Raw genomic sequence first — 22,512 nt, forward strand, 5'->3', positions numbered from 1 at the left:
ACTAAATATTACAAAAAAAACTAGCCGGGCGAGGTGGCGGATGCCTGTAGTCCCAGCTACTCGGGAGGCTGAGGCAGGAGAATGGCGTGAACCCGGGAGGCGGAGCTTGCAGTGAGCCGAGATCTGGCCACTGCACTCCAGCCTGGGCGACAGAGCAAGACTCCGTCTCAAAAAAAAAAAAAAAAAAAAAAAACCTGTAACACTGTGAATCTAGCTTGATTGCTGCCTACAGCCCCAATAATTAATCATTCCTGTGAGCAGGTTATTGCACACACATATGTTAGCCAGCCTGATTTAAAAGGTTGACCTCTCCCAGATTCAGAGGATGACTGATTCACAGACCTCAGCAGCTTTGTATCAAATAGGGGAACGCTGGGCCAGATACACAATAGTAAATTACAATATAATTACTGAGGTCCAACCCTTGCCCCCAGGTATGTCAGCACAAAAAGCTGAGATCATTGCTCTTACTCCAGCTCTGACATTAGGCAAAGGGAAAAAGCTTAACATCTATACAGATTCCAAACATGCATTTCTCGTGTTTCATGCTCATGCTGCAATTTGAAAAGAAAGAGAAAGAGGACTACTAATTAGTAAATATTCCACCATAAAGCATGGGTCTGAAATTCTTCAACTGTTGGAAGGAATACACTTGCCAAAAGCATAGCCATAATTCATTGTAGGAGGCATCAAAAGAACGTAACCCCTATAGCACAAGGGCACAGAAAGGCTGATAAGCCAAAGCCACACTGCTCAGGGTGTAATCCCAACAAATTCTAGCACTGCTTCCTTTCTATGTTTCCCCAAAATAACCTGAATATACATCACAGGGAGAACAGTTAATAAAGCAGGAAGATGGACAAAAACAAGGATCCTGGTGGTATATGGTATCAAAAGTGTATCTCCCTCAAACAACCCAATGGAGAATTATAAAAATCCTGCACGACTCTTTCCATATATGAGGAGATGCCACTCTTGCCATGATAAACAGGCTCTTCATTGGGCCTGACTTAACTTCCATGGTTAAGCAGGTCTGTCAAACCTGTTCACTGTGAACATTTAACAACCCTAGGAACAAAATGCCTCCTCTAATAGAACCAGTCTGGAGAAGGGGCACTTCCCCAGGGGAAGGCTGGCAATTGGATTTTACCCATATGCCAGCTTGTAGGGGATACAAGTTTTTGCTAGTACTAATAGACACCTTTACTGGCTTACCCTAGCAGAACAAAGAAGGCTAATAAAGTTATAAAGGTTCTCCTAAGATAAATAATCCCCAGTTTGGGTTACCCCAAAGCCTCCAAGGTGAGAACAGTACCTCTTTTGTTTCGCAAATAACTCAAGGGGTTGCTAAGGCTCTCAGAATCAAATACTATTTACATTCAGCATGGAGACCTCAATCCTCTGGGAAAGTAGAAAGGGCTAATCAACCTCTAAAATGGGCTTTAGCTAAGCTATGTCAGGAAACATCAGAAACGTGGGTCAGCTTGCTGCCCATAGTCCTTTTAATGATCCATAATTCCCCTAGAGCAAAAATTAATATGAGCCCATTTAAAATGTTATACAGAAGTCTTTTTTATTTATTTATTTATTTATTTATTTTGAGATGGAGTCTCTCTGTTGTCCAGGCTGGAGTGCAGTGGCACAATCTTGGCTCACTGCAACCTCTACCTCCCAGGTTCAAGTAATTCTCCTGCCTCAGCCTCCCAAGTTGCTGGGATTACAGGTGTAAGCCACCACACCCGGCTAATTTTTATATTTTTAGTAGAGATGGGGTTTCACTATGTTGGCCAGGTTGGTCTTGAACTCCTGACCTCAAGTGATCCACCCACCTTGGCCTCCCAAAGTGTTGGGATTATAAGAATGAGCCACTGTGCCTGACTAGGAAGGCCATTTTAATGGATGATCTAATTACTGCTCCAGAAATAGCCAGTTTAGTAAAATACATAATTAACCTGAGACAATTTCATCAGGCATTTCAAAAGTTTGGAACTCAAAGGTTCCCTGCATTAGGAACTCACCAGCAACCCAAGATCAGGCCAGGAGATAAAAGTATTTGTTAAAACATGGAAAGAGGGGTCACCTGCTCAACAACTACAACCCAAATTAAAGGAACTTTTTCAGTGGTGTTGGCCACGCCTTCTGTAGTCAAAGTACTAGGAAGTTGGATACATCTTTCTAGGGTCAAGCCTGCAATACCTGAAGCCCCAGACCTATAACCTGAAGCTTCCATCAGCCACTATACCTATGAACCTGTGGAAGACCTGAAGTACCTGTTTTAAAGACAGTCAAAAGATAAGTGAATGCCTACCAACTTTCCTTGGTGTCTATGCTGCATAGTTACTGTAGATTTGATAATAGTAACAATTTTTATATTTTTACAATTTAATTGCCTTCTTCTATTTGGAAGAATAATTAAGCAAAATGTTTTAATTCATTTTTGTAACATTATTCCTGAGAGGATAGGTATACACCCCCTAAGGTGCCTATTCAAAAGAACAAAATAACAGGTAAATATTTTTAGTCCCATAATGGTTAGCCCTGGCCTGTGTATACTGGGACCAGGCATACTGGGAATCAGCTTAATTTTACAGCAGGGCTTTATTTTACCTCTCTGGCAATTAATGGATTCTAGGTATTTATTAAGAACTTTAAAATTTAACCCAAAGACTGTTAAATACCACCAGTCCAGCTCTGGCAAAGGACTTTTGGCTTTATCTCCACCATCACCAAAATACACTGCTGTCGCAATCCCAGGCTTATCTTGGGCCCTTGAAAAAATGTCCTACCACCTCAACTACAAGAGAGGGACTCCCTTCAAATTAATGAACCTGCATGACTTCTATGACTTCAAAATTACATAAATGACAAAAGTTACAATGTCAGGATGAGCAGTAAGCCTTCTACAGTCCTACCAAAGTAACCTTTCTGGGATTGCATCCCCTCAAAAACCCATTTGGGGCCCAATAACGCACAAATAACTAAAATCCCAGGTGCCACTTTGTATTAAAAAAAAAAATTCTAGTCAGACCCTGGGTACCTTGAGTCATCAGAGTAACTACACCCTAGGGATTAACCTCTCACATGATATGTAAGTTATGCAGTTACCTAGGCTGCATCATTTAGAAAACCTGTATGGTTTTCATGAAACTATTCCTAATTAAGGGCACTTTAAAGGACACATAGTCTAAGTACTGTCAAGGTAGGCCCACTAGCTGTGTTCACATTTTCACTTGGGAAGCCGGTAGTAATCCTAAGACAGCTAGTTGCCTTTTGGTTCTCCAGTATGAAAATACCTCTGGGTGATTGCTGGTGGACACTAAGCATAACTACCTTCACCAGGAAAACTTAACTGCTGGGACAACTCGGGATACTTCCCAAGGTCCTTTCCAGCCTTTAGCTGGAGCCACCTTAGCAGGGACCTTAACCACTGGGGAAAGCAAAAACAAAAAGCTAACCCATATGTTCACCATAGAGAATGATTTTTGTCTTGAAAAACACGGAGTTTTTTTCCTGTGTGGAACTAATTCCTAGTTATGTTTGCCAATTAAATGGACTGGAACCTACACACTTCTTTATTTAGCCCCTGAAATCAATATAGCCCTCAATAACCAGTCTCTCATTCCTTTAACTGCACCCGCCAGGCACAAATGAGCCTTCAAACTCATACCCCTTTTGGTAGGACTAGGAATAACCACAGGAGTAGGAACAGGAGTTAGTAGGCTTGCAACATCCCTATCCTATTACCAACGTTGTCCAATGATCTTTTAGAGAGCTTGGAAGACATTGCCCAAAGTATTGTCACCTTATAAAATCAGATAGACACCTTGGCAACGGTCATTTTACAAAATAATAAGAGATTGGATTTCCTAGCTGCTGAAAAAGGTGGCTTATGTCTTTTCCTAAAAGAAGAATGCTGGGTTTTTTTGTTTTGTTTTGTTTTGTTGTTGTTTTGTTTTGTTTTGTTTTGTTTTGAGACAGTCTTACTCTGTCGTCCAAGCTGGAGTGCAGTGGCGCGATCTCGGCTCACTGCAAGCTCCGTCTCCTGGAATTATGCCATTCTCCCACCTCAGCCGCCCAAGTAGCTGGGACCACAGGTGTCTGCCACTACGCCCAGCTAATTTTGTTGTTGTTGTTGTTGTTTTTTCAGTAGAGACAGGGTTTCACCGTGTTAGCCAGGATGGTCTCAATCTCCTGACCTCGTGATCTGCCCACCTCAGCCTCCCAAAGTGCTGGGATTACAGGCGTGAGCCACGGCACCCCACCGAAGAATGCTGTTTTTATGTCAACCAATCAGGATTAGCAAGAGATGCCACCTGAAAATTAGCTAACGGGGCCTCTAAAATATAATAGCAGCTGTCCGAGTCATGGGGCTTCTAGTCAAGGGCACTAAGTTGGGCTTCATGGCTACTTCCCTTAGCTGGCACATTAACAATTATACTTTCATTGACCATGTTTTGGACCATGTTTGTTAAATATTTTAACCAAATGTATTTTTTCTCACCTAGAGGCCATTAAGCTTCAAATGGTCATGCAGCAGGGCTTCTATCTAGGTAATGATGCCAGCCCCAGCCATCAAGAAGTCATCCTGTCTCCACTAGACAGAGCAGGGTGAGAGTTCCATGGTCCCCAGTAGGTAGGGACTGTGTCCCAAATAGCATGAAGCAGTTACAGAAGAAAGACTGTCAGTCCCTCTGCCTCCTATAAATATTTATGGATATTATGTCTCTCAAGGGGGAATGAGGCAGGAGAATAGGGTCTGGAGACAGGGAGCCTTCACTTTAGCCTCTGATTGGTCACAGGCCAAATCTTCATTTGCATAGGGTGTAACTTCACTTCAGCCTCCAATTGGTCATGGGCCACATCTTCATTTACAAAGGGTGTAACCAATAGGAAACCTCTAAAGGGTACTTAAACCCCAGAAGATTTTGCAACTGGGGTGCTTGAGCCACTTGCCCAAGCCTGCTTCTGCTCTGTGGAATGTACTTTCACTTCAATAAATCTGTGCTTTCATTGTTTCATTCATTTGTTGCTTTGCTTGTGCATTTTGTTCAATTCTCTGTTCAGTATGCCAAGAACCTGGACAACTTGTAATCAAGACCCTCCACTGGTAACACCCTGAGCATATTTGTGATGACATCAAGAAAGAACACACTGTGGAATTAGACACTGGCTCCCCAAGTGAGGAGCAGAGCAGTGCTAGAGAGGTAAAGAAACAGACAATCTTACAGAAGGAAGAAGAGAGGAGTCAGCCAACAAAACCCCTTCTTCTTCTCAAGAACCCCCAATGAAGGAAACTTGGGGGGAGATGAGAGCAAAGGATCACCAAATAATGCTTCATCCTCCATGGATCCTGAAGTGAGGCTTAGTAGCCCACCAGGGAAGCCGAAAGACTCATCCAGTGTTGATGGTCAGTCAGTGGGGACCCCAGTTGGACCAGAAACTGGAGGAGAGAAAGATGGACCAGAAGAAGAGGACTTTGATGACCTCACCCAAGATGAGGAAGATGAAATGTCATCAGCTTCTGAGGAATCTGTGTTTTCTGTCCCAGAACTTCAGGTGAGAGCTGGAGAATATTCTCAAGTATTTTGTGGACTCAGTAATATGTTTAATTTATTGATATGCCACCTGCTTGCTTGCTGCACTATAGATAGGCCTAAAATCATTTGTATTTGATTTGTGAATGCATTATGGGACATGATTGTGGGGTTGAGGTGAAATGAGATGGAAAGGGTGAAATTTTACTGATTATATTAAACTCATTTACACATTAAATTCAATCACCTGACCACACTTTAAATGCCTTAAAAAATAGTAAATAGGGCCGGGTGCGGTGGCTCATGCCTATAATCCCAGCATTTTGGGAGGCCGAGGCCAGTGGATCACCTGAGATTGGGAGTTTGAGACCAGCCTGACCAACATGGAGAAACCCTCTCTCTACCAAAAATACAAAATTAGCCGGACATGGTTGTGCATGCCTGTAATCCCAGCTACTTGGGAGGCTGAGGCAAGAGAATTGCTTGAACCTGGGAGGTGGAGGTTGCAGTGAGCCAAAATTGGGCCATTGCACTCCAGCCTGGGCAACAAGAGCAAAACTCCGTTTCAAAAAAAAAAAAAAATAGTAAATAGGCCAGACTTGGTGGCTCACACCTGTAGTCCCAGAACTTTGGGAGGCCGAGGTGGGCGGATCACGACACAAGGTCAGGAGTTTGAGACCAGCCTGGCCAACATGGTGAAACGCTGACTACTAAAAATACAAAAATTAGCCAGGCATGGTAGCATGCTCCTATAATTTCAGCCATTCAGGAGGCTGAGGCATGAAAATCCCTTGAACCCAGGAGGTGGAGGTTGCAGTGTGCCAAGATTGCACCGCTGCACTCTAGTTTAGCTTGGGTGATGGAGTGAGACTTTTTGGCAAGGAAAAAAAAAAAAAAAAGAGGCACATAAATATGGGCTAAGGCAAAAGAAAACTATTTTCAGGGTATATTTTCAGGGTAGAGAAGAAGTGCTTAGCTTTTAGCACAGTGCCTAGGACATAGAAAGCATTCTGTATATGTTGGATGAGCAGATGCTTACTGTCAATGGTTTTAGTTCAATTCTCATCTTCATTTATTTTATTTTATTTTATTTTATTTTATTTTGAGACGGAGTCTCGCTCTGTCCCCAAGGCTGGAGTGCAGTGGCGGCATCTCAGCTCACTGCAAGCTCCGCCTCCCAGGTTCACACCATTCTCCTGCCTCAGCCTCCCGAGCAGCTGGGACTACAGGCACCCGCCACCAAGCCTCGCTAATTTTTTGCATTTTTTAGTAGAGATGGGGTTTCACCGTGTTAGCCAGGATGGTCTCAATCTCCTGACCTCATGATCCGCCGGCCACGGCCTCCCAAAGTGCTGAGATTATAGACTTGAGCCACCGCGCCCAGCCTATTTTTTTTTTTTTTTTTGAGACAGAGTCTCGCTCTGTCACCCAGGCTAGAGTGGCACGATCTCTGATCTCAGCTCACTGCAACCTCCACCTCCCAGGTCAAGCAATTCTCCTGCCTCAGCCCCCTGAGTAACTGGGATAACAGGTGCATGCCACCATGCCTGGCTAATTTTTGTATTTTTGTAGGGATAGGGGTTTTGCCATGTTGGCCAGGCTGGTCTCAAACTCCTGACCTCGTGATCCGCCCGCCTCGGCCTCCCAAAGTGCTGAGATTATAGGCGTGAGCCACTGTGCCCAGTTTATTCTTTTTTTTTTTTTTTTTCTTTTTTTTTTTTTTGAGACGGAGTCTCACTCTGTCACCCAGGCTGGAGTGCAGTGGCACAATCTCTGATCTCAGCTCACTGCAACCTCCACCTCCCAGGTTCAAGCAATTCTCCTGCCTCAGCCCCCTGAGTAACTGGGATTACAGGTGCATGCCACCATGCCTGGCTAATTTTTGTATTTTTGTAGGGATAGGGGTTTTGCCATGTTGGCCAAGCTGGTCTTGAACTCCTGACCTTAGGTAATCTGCCCACCTCCAAAAGTGCTGGGATTACAGGCGTGAGCCACCGCACATAGCCTTTGTTTACTCTTAAAATTGAACTTTCTCAGGCTCTCTCTTTTTTTTCCCCTTCTCTTCTAATGCCTTTCACACCGTCATTTGCTTAAAAGGAAGTTTTCATGTGTCCAAGGTATAGATTACGATGCTGTCTTTGCAGCTGTTGAGCAGGAACAAATCTTACATAAGATTGCTCTGAGCATCTGCTTCCTTTTCTCTCTGTGACCTAAACTCTCCCCGTCCTGGCAACCAGATGGAGATCATCAGTTAGAAAATATTGAATAATTGTAAAATCTTTAAATAGAGATTAGTTTAATTTGAAATGTACAAGTATTCAGCATATGCTATTTATATGTGTGTGTTCATGGATGTTTGTGTATGTGGTTTTGTGTGTGTGTGTGTGTGTGTGTGTGTCTCGATCCACCACCCACCCCATTCATCAGCCTGACAGATGACAGTGTTTCCAGAAGGAATGTAACTCATGCACATTTTTTTCATGTTAAGTTTTTTTTGTTTGATTTTTTTTTTTTTTTTTTTTTTTGAGACAGAGTCTCGCTCTGTCTCCCAGGCTGCAGTACAGTGGCCGGATCTCAGCTCACTGCAAGCTCTGCCTCCCGGGTCCACGCCATTCTCCTGCCTCAGCCTCCCGAGTAGCTGGGACTACAGGCGCCCGCCACCTCGCCCGGCTAGTTTTTTTTGTATTTTTTTAGTAGAGACGGGGTTTCACCGTGTTAGCCAGGATGGTCTCGATCTCCTGACCTCGTGATCCACCCGTCTCGGCCTCCCAATCATGTTAAGTTTTATAAGAAGACCAAACAGCTGCCAGGCTTAGTAAAATGCTGTGAAGAGATCCAGCCACATCAGTGGAAGCTACCTATAGACAGAAAAGAACACCAGCTCCCATTCTGGTTAAAGGTACAACCCTCTTCCTCAAAGCCTGTGGGAGGCAGAAGGTCACTGAAAGTTCTGAGAGAATATCAAGGGCTTCCTTAATTGACTAATGCTTTAGTTGTAGAACTAGGACTTCAGAAATCTTCCTCATTCACCTTTCTTCCCTTACTTTTCTGCCCTTCTCCGGGTGATTCTACAACATTTTCAAAATAATAGGTAAAATAATCATTTGCTAAGGAAATTCAGAGAATAGTTTCTAAAGTATATAATTGGAATGTGGTCTTTGTAGATTTGATATGCGGAGTTCCTTCTTGGAAAGATGCCTTGAGCTTGTCTAAGGTCCCTAAAACCTAGAAAGCCCAATTGTTTTTCCCAAATTTGTTGTTGTTGTTTTGTTTTGTTTTGAGACAGAGTTTTGCTCTGTCCACCCAGTATATGGTGCAATCTTGGGTCCTCGCAACCTCTGCCTCCCAGGTTCAAGTGATTCTCCTGCCTCCGCCTCCCGAGTAGCTGGGATTACAGGCACATGCCACCACACCCAGCTAATTTTTGCATTTTTAGTAGAGATGGGGTTTCACCATGTTGGTCAGGCTCGTCCTGAACTCCTGACCTCAAGTGATCTGCCCACTTCAGCCTCCCAAAGTTCTGGGATTACAGGCGTGAGTGACTGTGCCAAGCTTCTTTTTCCCAAATTCTGACATATGCTGGATCAGAGTGTTCTTGTTTCCAATAGGCCAGTCTGCCATCCATTTAGGAAGAACTGTGGCCCATGGCTAATGGTGCTAGAGAGGTAGGACATGTGACTGGAACCACTGAGATCAACTCAGATCGAAGCCTAGAAAAAGACAATTTGGAGTTGGAGAGTGAAACTCGGTACCCACTGCTATTGCCTAAGGGTGTGGTCCTGAAACTGAAGCCAGTTGCCAACCGTTTCCCCAGGAAGGCTTGGAGACAGAAGCGTTCATCAGTCTTGAAGCTCCTCCTTATCCAACCAAACCCCTCTCTCCAGCCTAGCTTCAACCCTGGGAAAACACCAGCCCAATCAGCTCATTCAGAAGCCCCTCCGAGCAAAATGGTGGTCCGGATTCCTCACCTGATCCAGCCAGCCACTGTCTTACAGACAGTTCCAGGTGTCCCTCCACTGGGGGTCAGTGGAGGTGAGAGTTTTGAGTCTCCTGCAGCACTGCCTGCTATGCCCCCTGAGGGCAGGACAAGCTTCCCTCTGTCTGAGTCCCAGACTTTGCTCTCTTCTGCCCCTGTGCCCAAGGTAATGCTGCCCTTCCTTGCCCCGTCTAAGTTTCGGAAGCCATATGTGAGACACAGACCCTCAAAGAGAAGGGGAATCAAGGCCTCTCCCTGTATGAAACCTGCCCCTGTTATCCACCACCCTGCATCTGTTATCTTCACTGTTCCTGCTACCACTGTGAAGATTGTGAGCCTTGGCAGTGGCTGTAACATGATCCAGCCTGTCAATGCGGCTGTGGCCCAGAGTCCCCAGACTATTCCCATTACCACCCTCTTGGTTAACCCTACTTCCTTCCCCTGTCAATTGAACCAGCCCCTTGTGGCCTCCTCTGTCTCACCCTTAATTGTTTCTGGCAATTCTGTGAATCTTCCTATACCATCCACCCCTGAAGATAAGGCCCACGTGAATGTGGACATTGCTTGTGCTGTGGCTAATGGGGAAAATGCCTTTCAGGGCCTAGAACCCAAATTAGAGCCCCAGGAACTATCTCCTCTCTCTGCTACTGTTTTCCCCAAAGTGGAACATAGCCCAGGGCCTCCATCAGCAGATGCAGAGTGCCAAGAAGGATTGTCAGAGAACAGTGCCTGTCGCTGGACTGTTGTGAAAACAGAGGAGGGAAGACAAGCTCTGGAGCCGCTGCCTCAGGGCATCCAGGAGTCTCTAAACAACTCTTCCCCTAGGGATTTAGAGGAAGTTGTCAAGGTGGAACCTGAAGATGCTAGAGAGGAAATCAGTGGATCCCCTGAGCGTGACATTTGTGATGACATCAAAGAGGAACATGCTGTGGAATTGGACACTGGTGTCGCAAGTGAGGAGTTGAACAGTGCTAGAGAGGTAAAGAAACAGACAGTCTTACAGAAGGAAGAGGAGAGGAGTCAGCCAGCTAAAACCCCTTCATCTTCTCAAGAGCACCCTGATGAAGGAACCTCAGGGACAGATGTGAACAAAGGATCATCAAAGAATGCTTTGTCCTCGATGGATCCTGAAGTGAGGCTTAGTAGCCCCCCAGGGAAGCCAGAAGACTCACCCAGTGTTGATGGTCAGTCAACGGAGACTCCAATTGGGCCAGAAACTGGAGGAGAGAAGAACGGGCCGGAAGAAGAGGAAGAAGAGGACTTTGATGACCTCACCCAAGATGAGGAAGATGAAATGTCATCAGCTTCTGAGGAATCTGTGCTTTCTGTCCCAGAACTCCAGATGAGAGCTGGAGAATATTCTCAAGTATTTTGTGGACTCAGTAATATGTTTAATTTATTGATATGCCACCTGCTTGCTTGCTACACTATGGATAGTCCTAAAATCATTTTTATTTTATTTATAATGCATTATGGAACATGATTGTGGGGTTGAGGTGAAATGAGATGGAAAGGATGAAATTTTACTGATTATATTAAACTGATTTACACTTAAATTGAATCACCTGACCATACTTTAAATGCCTTAAAAAATAGTAATAGGCTGAGCTTGGTGGTTCACGCCTGTAGTCCCAGCACTTTGGGAGGCCAAGGTGGGCAGAACACAAGGCCTAGAGTTTCAGACTGGTCTGGCCAATGTGGTGAAACCCCATCTATACTAAAAATACAAAAATTAGCCAGGCATGGTGGCGGGTGCCTGTAATCCCTGCTGCTCCAGATGCAGAGGCAGGAGAATCGCTTGAGCCCAGGAGACGGAGGTTGCAGTGAGCCGAGATCACGTCATTGTGCTCCAGCCTGGACAACAGAGCCTTGCTCCAGCCTGGACAACAGAGCAAGGCTCTGTCTCAAAAAAAAACAAAAAACAAAAAACGAAAACAACTAGTAAATAGCCGGGCATGGTGGCTCACACCTATAAATTCCAGCACTTTGGGAGGTCAAGGCGGGCGGATCATTTGAAGTTGGGAGTTCAAAACCAGCCTGACCAACATGGAGAAACCCTGTCTCTACTAAAAATACATCTACCCCTGAAGATAAGGCCCTTGCTCTTGAGCACTGTTCTCTGACCTCAAGAGCACCCTGATGAAGGAACCTCAGGTTCACAAAATTAGCTGGGCATGGTGGCGCATGCCTGTAATCCCAGTTACTCAGGAGGCCAAGGCAGGAGAATCGCTTGAACCGGGGAGGGAGAGGTTGCGGTGAGCCGAGATTACACCATTGCACTCTAGCCTGAAAACTATCTTCAGGTTACAGAAGTTTGTAAAAGGGAACTTCTTCCCGTTTCCTACTGTCAGGCCGAATGTCAGCTATCACTGGGATTTCTTTTTTTTGGCTTGTTTTGTGTGCTTTTTTTCTTTCTTTTTTTTTTTTTTTTTGAGACGGAGTCTCACTCTGTCTCCCAGATTGGAGTGCAGTGGCACAATTTCAGCTCACTGCAACCTCCGCCTCCCGGGTTCAAGCAATTCTCGTGCCTCAGCCTCCCAAGTAGCTGGGATTACAGGCATGTGCCACCGTACCTGACTAATTTTTGTATTTTTAGTAGAGATGGAGTTTCATTGTGTTGGCGAGGCTGATCTTGAACTCCTGGCCTCATGTGATCCTCCCACCTTGGCCTCTCAAAGTGTCGGGATTACAGGCATGAGCCACTGTACCTGGCCCATTGCTGGGATTTCATAACTCAGGGAATTCCCCTCTGACAGCTGTGGTGGGCTCCCCATTGTTTAACTTCAGATTACCCTGATACAGCTTTGTGCTGTTCTGCAATTCATGAGCCATTAGAAGCCATTATAAGTACTCTTTGGAGGGTTTTACAGGAAACAATGGAGAAACTGACTTGGCTGGCATCTGAAAGGCACATGAGTCAGCAGGGTGAGTCTGAAGAATAGAATTCTCAGGAGGAGAACTCTGAGCCAGAAGAGGAGGAAGAAGAAGCAGAAGGAATGGAAAGCCTGCAGAAAGAGGATGAAATGACGGATGAAGCAGTTGGAGACTCAGCTGAGAAGCCTCCTTCTACTTTTGCCTCATCTGAGACTGCTCCAGAAGTGGAAACCAGCAGAACTCCACCAGGTGAGTTAGGCAAGCCTATACTGAAGGACCAGTCTCACTTAACCTCGTTGTCTAGAGGACAGTGTGCAGAGTGGATAGCTTATAAACCAGCTTCTGGATCTCTTCTGAAACCCCCCACCCCCAAAACACGTTTAATGTGTTATCTTTGTGGAGAACAGATACTCAGAATTTTTTTTTTGAGATGGAGTTTTTGCTCTTGTTGCCCAGGCTAGAGTGCAGTTTCGTCATGATCTCACCTTAATGCAACCTCCACCTCCAAGGTTCAAGCGATTCTCCTGCCTCAGTCTCCTGAGTAGCTGGGATTACAGGCACGTGCCACCATGCCCAGCTAAATTTTTTTCCTAGTTTTAGTAGAGACGGGGTTTCATCATGTTGGCCAGGCTGGTCTCAATCTCCTGACGTCAGGTGATCCGACCATCTTGGCCTCCCAAAGTGCTGGGATTACAGGCGTGAGCCACAGCGCCCAGCCTACTAAAAAAATTTTTTTTTTTCTTTTTTGAGACAGAGTCTTGCTCTGTCACCCACGCTGGAGTACAGTGACCGGATCTCGGCTCACTGCAAGTTCCACCTCCTGGGTTTACGCCATTCTCCTGCCTCAGCCTCCCGAGTAGCTGGGACTACAGGTGCCCACCACCTCACCCGGCTAGTTTTTTTGTATTTTATTAGTAGAGACGGGGTTTCACCATGTTAGCCAGGATGGTCTCGATCTCGTGACCTCATGATCTGCCCATCTCGGCCTCCCAAAATGCAGGGATTACAGGCTTGAGCCACCGTGCCTGGCCTCAAAAATTTTTAATTTGATTCTCATCCGTTGTTAGATTTGTATTAGCTTCGTTTTCTTTCTTTCTTCCTTTCCTCCTTCCTTCCTTCCCTCCCTCCCTCCCTCCCTCCCTCCCTCCTTCCTTTCTTTCTTCCTTTCTTTCTTTTTTCTCTCTTTTTTTTTTTTGAGACGGAGTCTCGCTCTGTCACCCAGCCTGGAGTGTAATGGCACGATCTCGGCTCACTGCAACCTCCGTCTCCCAGACTCAAGAAATTCTCCCGCCTCAGCCTCACGAGTAGCTGGGATTACAGGAGCCCACCACCACATCCAGTTAAGTTTTGTTTTGTTTTGTTTTGTTTTGAGACGGAGTTTCACTCTCGTTGCTCAGGCTGGAGTGCAATGGCACAGTCTTGGCTCTCTGCAACCTCCACCTCCTAGCTTCAATAGATTCTCCTGCCTCAGCCTCCTGGGTAGCTGGGATTACAGGCGAGCACCACCACGCTAGATTTATTTTTGTATTTCTTTTTTTTTTTTTTTTTTTTTTTTTGAGACAGAGTCTCGCTCTGTGCCCCAGGCTGGAGTGCAATGGCGCAATCTCGGCTCACTGCAAGCTCTGCCTCCCGGGTTCACGCAATTCGCCTGCCTCAGCCTCCTGAGTAGCTGGGACTACAGGCGCCCGCCACCGCGCCCGGCTAATTTTTTGTATTTTTAATAGAGACGGGGTTTCACCGTGGTCTCGATCTCCTGACCTTGTGATCCGCCCGCCTCGGCCTCCCAAAGTGCTGGGATTACAGGCGTGAGCCACCGCGCCCGGCTTATTTTTGTATTTCTTTAGTAGGGATGGGGTTTCACCATGTTGGCCAGGCTGTTCTCAAACTACTGACCTCAGATAATCTGTCCCCCTCGGCCTCCCAAAGTGCTGGGATTACAGGCGTGAGCCACTGCACCCAGCCTGGTTCACTTTCTTGTACTGGTTCTTAGCTCATCTGTCATGTGTGGGGCTAAGACTCATGTTTATTTCAGAAAACACTGCTTGTTCCTCATCCAGACATAGTCTCTCACGAGCGTTACAGAAGCCACACTTGCTCTTTAGACTTCCTTTCTCAATATGAAGTAGCTGATTATCTTGTCATCTCAATTAAGGCAGTTACACTGCAGACTCTGCGTAGAGCTGACTTGACAGACTTACTTCTCATACCATTTTCCCAACAACTTTTTCCTTGACTTGCTCCATAATATTGAATAGGATTTGGCTGGGGTAGTGCATGTGGTGGAATGGGAAGATCAGGTGTTGCAGGGACGCAGAAACAATGTTTTTCATGTGTGCTACAAGGAGAGAGCATCAAAGCTGCTGGAAAAAGCTGAAACAATCATAGAGCTTGCAACAAGTGGGGAAGTTGGGGTTGGGCCAGCAAGGACACCTACAAGCTGCTGTTGCAGTATGATGAGGACATTCTTGAGCAAGATCCCCTCAGGGAGCAGAAGGACTTGGCTTTTGCCCAAGCTTGTCTGACCAGGGTAGGGAAATGTTGCTTCCTGTTACTGCCAGTCTCTGTGACTATGGCTGCTTTTCCTTCAAGGGAGGTGTTTTAAAAAATAAAGCCTGTTTTTCAGGGTACAGCCTTTGTACGCCTCTGCTGTAGTTTTTCTGGCTAAAGATCTCTGTGAGAGAACCACAGGAGAATTAGAGTTCAGTCGTAAGTATGTTTATTGTTAGTACCCACCACTGAAAGGCTAGCTTGCTTCAGGTAGACAGCAAGGGAGGGGTCCCCTGAGAGCCCCCAACCCATGGGTTAAATGCCTCATCTTCACATAACATAAAAAGCAGTCTGGAAAAAAAAAAAATCCAACTGCAGGCACCAATAAGGGAACTAGCACAGGGGGTTGTATCTGGATACATGCCCACAACTGCACAGATAGGAGAACCTCCAGCCCACTTATAAAAACTTGCACAAACCTCTCACTCAGATAAGGGAACAAGGCCAGACATAGAAATGCCTTTTCCCTTTGTATAATCAGTGGGCTCCCAGGAGAATGTTTCTCCTTTTGTGGGCACGAACACAGTGGGCTCTGGTGGGTTCTGATGGGCACTTTCCTTTCAATTTTGGACTGTGAGCCTGACCTCTATGAATCATCTCTTCAGGTCCTGATTGGCCCCAGGTGAAGGTCCCAGGCCAAGCTTTCACTTTAGCTACTGAAAGGTCCTGGGCCAAGCTGAGTAGCTCTTATAAATCTTCACTTCAGCTCCTGACTGGTCCTGGGCTAAGCTAAATCATGCTTTCTGTAAGACAGTCAACAGACTAAGCATATTCCTTCCCCTTCCTAGTCTGTAAAAACCCCAGACACCAGCCTCATAGTGGGCAACACATTCGAGCCCCCTTCTCCACTGCAGAGAGCTTTCTTCTTCAACTTATTAAACTTTTGCTCCAACCTCACCCTTGTTACCATACACCTTTATGTTCTTGAACATGAGACAAATAACTCCAAGTACTATCTCAGACAACAAGAGACTGCTACATCTTGGTGCATTGGCAAGACTACAACATATTCTGGAGCATTGGCTGAGAATATAGGGATTAATCAGAAGGATGAATAGGAATGGACCTTTAACTCTTTACTTTCCAAGGCTTCTTGTCCTCAGTTTTGTCTCCCAAAAGCAAACAAAACACTGGCCTCCTGTCAGCCATTTTAAAACAGTTAGCATGGCTGCCAGCCTTAAGACTCAGCAGACAGGCTTGCTGGAGAGGACTTTGGCAATCCCCATTTGCCCTTGGGTGTTGGGAATTTTGGCTCTGTTCCAATTCAGTTTCCTTTCACAGAGGGCCTAGCCATCATGTGGAATTGGAAGGAGGTCCTAGAGCAACTGAAGGTTCCTGGCTGAGGCTACACATCGGTGTTACCTGAAGGTCCTTGACCTAACTCTGGTCCCTGACAGCCTGTCAGGGCATCAGCACAAGGTCTTCCAGTCTTTTTCTATTGCATTATTTTCCTCCTTTCTTTTCATGGCTATCATGTCTCCTATCCCTTCTTTGTTTTTCTTTTTGTTTTGAGACGGAGTTTCACTCTTTCACCCAGGCTGGAGTGAAGTGGCACAATTTCGGCTCACTGCAACCTCCACCCCCTAGGTTCAAGCAATTCTCCTGCCTCAGCCTCCTGAGTATCTGGGATTACAGGTATGCACCACCATGCCCAGCTAATTTTTTTTTTTTTTTTTTTTTTGACACAGAGTTTTGCTCTTGTTGCCCAGGCCAGAGTGCAGTGGCATAATCTCAGCTCACCACAACCTCCACTTCCTGGGTTCAAGTGATTCTCCTGCCTCAGCCTCCGGAGTAGCTGGGATTTCAGGCATGCGCCACCATGCCTGGCTAATTTTGTATTTTTAGTATAGACAGGGTTTCTCCAAGTTGGTCAGACTGATCTCGAACTCCCAACCTCAGGTGATCAGCCCACCTCGGCCCCCTAAAGTGCTGGGATTATAGGCGTGAGCCACCATGCCTGGTCGATTTTTGTATTTTTAGTAGAGACAGGGTTTCGCCATGTTGGCCAGGCTGGTCTAGAACTCCTGACCTCAGGTGATTCACCCACCTCAGCCTCCCAAAGTGCTAGGATTACAGATGTGAGCCACCATGCCCAGCCATCCTGTCCCTTCTTTGTATTCAATGTTGCGGGTGTTTTTACAGTCTAAGAATATAATCTTGCTGGATAGAGTCAGTTGGTGCCTTAGTAATTAGTACTGTAATTTAATGAATTGTCTCTGTGGTTTCCTTGAAATAGGGGTATTCCAAGACCTGGATCTGAACACCTATTTATCTCCCAGTGATAGCACTCAGTTGGAAGGGGGTTATTTCTCCCCAAGAAACTATCCCCCACTTTATTAGGCTGTTTCTTTACCCATGTGAGAAGCCAGCACTGTCCAGGAGTACTAGACCGCCTTTCCATAAAACAAGTTAATTTTCTTCTGCTGGGAGGCATACTGTGGGGACAGCCTGTCAAACCCCAAACCTCTCTTTGTAACTATTGTCTGAAATAATTTGGAGTCAGTTTTTCCCAAGCATTTCTAATCCTACAGTGCCACATAGTGGAATGTGATTTTTATTTGTGGGGAGCCTTGTTAACTCTTTGTCCAAAACTTATAGTTCCTCAATTATTTTCCCTCTTGTGTCCCATTTTCAGTGATCAGGCCCCATGCCCTATTTGTAGACAGGAAAACTACACTTCCAGCACCCAGGAGGAAGCCATTCTGGCAAGACAGAATTAGCCTCAATACTGTCCCCTCAAAGGAAGGACAGCCATTCAATCCTTACGTTATTTTGAGGCATCTGTTCTGCATCCAACAACACTGGGATGGGATTCAAACAAAAAGGGATTTTATGTTTGGAAGTCAATCTATCCCATTCTCTGGAATTCTGATGTTTCTCTGGGGCCATAGCAAGGAAAGCCAGAGGTAGTATTAGGACACATTCTCCATTACAGAGACTCTGGGGTACCTTGGGAGCCTTTTGGGCTGAGTTGGTCTAGGAAACCAACAGGGTGGACAGCTAGGGCTTTGTGCAGGTGAGCGTGAATAGTTCTGCTGACCAGCTCCTCTGGATGCATGGGTGAAGGTCATGCTTCCATTCATGGGTAGCATCTATGATAATAGCCAGGACCCAGAGGATGCGGAGGAAGGAGGAGAAGGGGGATTCCCATGCCTCCCTTTCCCTCCACCCTTGATCATACCAAAAGCAGGAAAGGGAGTGAGGGATGCCTTATATCCCTTCTCTTTCTAGATGGGTAACAAACTGTTGTGGGAAGTCAGGGACCCCAAACGGAGGGACTGGCTGGAGCTGTGGCAGAAGAACATAAATTGTGAAGATTTCATGGGCATTTATCACTTCCCTAATGATACTTTCATAATTTCTTACGCCTGTCTTTATTTTAATCTCAATCCTATTATCTTCGTAAGCTGAGGATGTACGTCACCTCAGGACCACTGTGATGATTGCATTAACTGTACAAATTGATTGTAAAACATGTGTGTTTGAACAATATGAAATCAGTGCACCTTGAAAAAGAACAGAATAACAGTGATTTTAGGGAACAAGGGAAGACAACCATAAGGTCTGACTGCCTGCGGGGTCAGGCAGAATAGAGCCATATTTTTCTTCTTGCGGAGAGCCTATAAATCGACATGCAAGTAGGGAAGATATCACTAAATTCTTTTCCCAGCAAGGAATATTAATAATGAATACTCTGGGGAAGGAATACATTCCTGCAGGAGGTCTATAAACGGCCACTCTGGGAGTGTCTGTCTTATGCGGTTGAGATAAGGACTGAAATATGCCCTGGTCTCCTGCAGTACCTTCAGGCTTATTAGGGTAGGGAAAAACTCCGCCCTGGTAAATTTGAGGTCAGACCGGTTCTCTGCTGTCAAACCCTATTTTCTGTTGTTTAAGATGTTTATCAAGACAATACGTGCACAGCTGAACATAGACCCTTATCAGGAGTTTTTGATTTTGCCCTTTGCCTCGTGATCTTTGCTTTGCCCTTTGCCTTGTGATCTTTATTGGCCTCAGAAGTATGTGATCTTTGTTCTCCTTTTTGCCCTTTGAAGCATGTGATCTTTGTGACCTACTCCCTGTTCGTACACCCCCTCCCCTTTTGAAGTCCTTAATAAAAACCTGCTGGTTTTGCAGCTCAGGTGGGCATCACTGTCCTACTGACATATGATGTTACCCCCAGAGGCCCAGTTAAAATTTCTCTCTTTGTACTCTTTCTCTTTATTTCTCAGCTGGCCAACGCTTATGGAAAATAGAAAGAACCTACATTGAAATACTGGGGGTGAGTTCCCCCAATAACAAACCATCTGCAATCTGCACTCTCCTCAAGTGCATGCTGAAACACTGGAACTCCTTTGATTGTGAGACTGAAGAAAAAACAACTTATATTCTGTTGCACAAGGGCATGCCCATCTTACACACAGGAGGTCTGGCCTCCTCAGGGAAGCATTAATTTCAATACTATCCAACAACTATATCTTATTTTGCCCTGTGAGACAACCCACATCTTTGTAAGTGTTGTAAAATTAACCCTTCCCTCTTAGCAGCCATATCAGGCAAGCCTACAGAATATAATTCCCCAAAGTCAGAGAGGCAAACCCTTGAGGAACCCTCTAATGCAACTTCTCAGTGCCCTAACTGCCTCCCTTATCGGGGCCCCCCAATAGCCATATCATCAGCCCCTCCAGCTGTGCTACCCAAAAAGCCACCAACTTCACTGTTGCCTTTGCAGGAAATGCCGAATGGACATGGTGCTACTAGGTTTCAAGTTCCCTTCTCATTGCAGGACCTTAGACAAATAATGGGATACCCAGGCAAGTTCTCTGATGACCTTCATAGATATATAGAGGCTTTCTAAAATCTAACCCAAGTGTTTGATCTTATGTGGAGAGATGCTATGCTACTTTTATGCCATACCCTAACTGTTGCAGAGAAACAGGAAGCCCTACAGGCAGCAGGAATATTCAGAGATGAACAGCATGTCTCCTATAACCAGTCAAAAGAAAAACCCAATCAAAAGGGGAAATGGGGTAAAAAAGAGACAAAATCCACTTTCCCAATAGGAAGAGAAACTATGCCCCTTTAAAACCCTAATTGGGGCCAGGCACGGTGGCTCATGCCTGTAATTTCAGCACTTTGGGAGGCTGAGGCAGGTGGATCACCTGCAGTTGGGAGTTTGAGACCAGCCTGACCAACTTGGAGAGACCCCGTCTCTACTAAAAATACAAAATTAGCTGGGCATGGTGGCGCATGCCTGTAATCCCAGCTACTCAGGAGGCTGAGGCAGGAGAGTTACTTGAACCCGGGAGGCAGCAGTTGCAGTGAGATGAAATCGGGCCATTGCACTCCAGCTTGGGTAACAAGAGCAAAACTCTGAAAACAAAACAAAACAAAACTCTAATTGGAGTCCCGGTGATCCTATAGATGAGTGGAAAAGAAAACACTTTCTGATGTGCAAGCCTTTTAAGGCTTGCAAAGAATCAGAACCAAAACTCTTAATTACTCAAAACTGTCCTTGTTGAATCAGAAACCAAATGAAAATCTCTCAGCCTTTTTGGAAAGGATGTAAAAAGCCTTAATGAAACACACCTCCCTGTCTTTCAATTCAATAAAGAACAGGTTCATTACTCAGGCAGCCCCTGATAGCAGATGCAAGTTGCTGAAACAGGCCCTGTCCAAAGATCTTTCTAGTTTTTGTCACCCTCAAGTTGATACTTTGCAGTATGTAAAGACACTCTCCTCTGTGCCCCAACCAAGGAGGTCTCAGGAAGGTGCTAAGGCTCTCCTCAATTTCATAGCTGAAAGGGAATATAAGGTCTCAAAATCTAAAGCTCAGCTTTGTCAAACTTCAGTGAAGTACCTGGGTCTGGTCTTATCAGAAGGGAACAGAGCACCAGGTAAGGAAAGGATTAAGCCCATTTCCTTTAACAGTTAAGGGTATTCTTAGGCATTACTGGATTTTGCAGACTGTGGGTACCTGGGTATGGTGAGATAGCTTTCCCTTTATACCACCTCACAAAAGTAACTCAAGCAGCTAAAACTCACTCCCTAACTTGGGAACCTAAAACTCAAAAGCCTTTAACCAGTTAAAGCAAGTTTTACTTAATGCACCATTCCTCAGTCTTCTCATAGGGAGGGCATTTAATTTCTATGTATTACAAAGGAAGGGAATGGCCCTGGGAGTTTTTTTTTTTTTTGAGACGGAGTCTTGCTCTGTCGCCCAGGCTGGAGTGCAGTGGCCGGATCTCAGCTCACTGCAAGCTCCGCCTCCCGGGTTTACGCCATTCTCCTGCCTCAGCCTCCCGAGTAGCTGGGACTACAGGCGCCCGCCATCTCGCCCGGCTAGTTTTTTTGTACTTTTTAGTAGAGACGGGGTTTCACCGTGTTAGCCAGGATGGTCTCGATCTCCTGACCTCGTGATCCGCCCGTCTCGGCCTCCCAAAGTGCTGGGATTACAGGCTTGAGCCACCGCGCCCGGCCTGGCCCTGGGAGTTTTAACTAAGGCTTAAGGTCCAGCTCAACAGCCAGTGGTATACCTAAGCAAGGAACTTAGCCTGGTGGCAAGCAGTTGCAGCAGTGGCTTTGCTGGTGCCAGAAGCCACTGGGTTAAACACGGGGAATAACTTAACTGTTTGCACCCCACATAGTATAGCAGGACTGCTGTCCTCTAAGGGAAGTCTCTGTCTAACAGAAAAATTGCCTCATCAAAAATCAAGCTTTGCTGCTAGAGGAATCTGCAGTCCAGTTGAAAACCTACCCTTGCCTGAACCCAACCAGTTTCTCCCACAGGAAATTGGAGAACCTGAACATGATTGTGAACAGATAGTGGTACAAACCAGTAAAAGAAATGATAAGGATTGGCTGGGTGCAGTGGCTCACGCCTGTAATCCCAGCACTTTGGGAGGCTGAGGCGGGTGGATCACGATGTCAGGAGATTGAGACCATCCTGGCTAACATGGTGAAACTCCCTCTCTACTAAAAATACAAAAACTTAGCCAGACATGGTGGCGAGCACCTGTAGTCCCAGCTACTCGGGAGGCTGAGGCAGGAGAATGGTGTGAACCCGGGTGGCAGAGCTTGCAGTGAGCTGAGATGGTGCCACTGCACTCCAGCCTGGGCAACAGAGCAAGATTCCGTTTTTTTAAAAAAAAAGAAAGAAAGAAAGAAATGATAAGGATCACTGTTTATATTCTCTGTAAAGTTTTGTTTAATGAAAAAGGATTTTCATGAAGAGCACTCAGCTTAATTGACACTGGGTATCCAACCTACAGTTACGTTCAAAAGTCCTTTATGTTTTTCTCTTCATAAATCTTGTTTTTCTGGAAAAGGCTTTTTTTCCTCTGTCAACTGAATTACTTTTTCCCACTCTGTCTTGCCATTCTTGGTGCATGGATGAAAGGCCCTAGGATGACTTCTGGTGGCCTGGGACTCTTTGGGAAAACAGACAAGATGCCAGAAATCCCATTTTAGAAAAAAATATCTGTTTTCCACATGGAACCCCTGGAATCCCTCTTAAAATCTGTTTTTGTCTCCCAACTATGCATGTTTATTAGGCTCCAAAACGACATGCTTTTCTAGCCC

At 45.6% G+C, this 22,512-nt stretch overlaps 1 protein-coding gene across 1 annotated transcript in view; it reads left to right on the top strand.

Annotated features, from left to right (window-relative positions):
* The first annotated feature begins 5,343 nt into the window (after positions 1-5,343).
* The window catches only part of LOC103223872 (GON-4-like protein), a 32,462-nt gene continuing 15,293 nt past the window's right edge, over positions 5,344-22,512 (top strand). The window contains exons 1-2 of the mRNA XM_073008185.1: positions 5,344-5,556; positions 9,164-10,990. Coding sequence (XP_072864286.1) covers positions 5,344-5,556; positions 9,164-10,990 — 2,040 coding nt within the window. The remainder of the gene's footprint in view (positions 5,557-9,163; positions 10,991-22,512) is intronic.

This window comes from Chlorocebus sabaeus, chromosome 20 (assembly GCF_047675955.1).
Source record: "Chlorocebus sabaeus isolate Y175 chromosome 20, mChlSab1.0.hap1, whole genome shotgun sequence".
Lineage (NCBI taxonomy): Eukaryota > Metazoa > Chordata > Mammalia > Primates > Cercopithecidae > Chlorocebus > Chlorocebus sabaeus.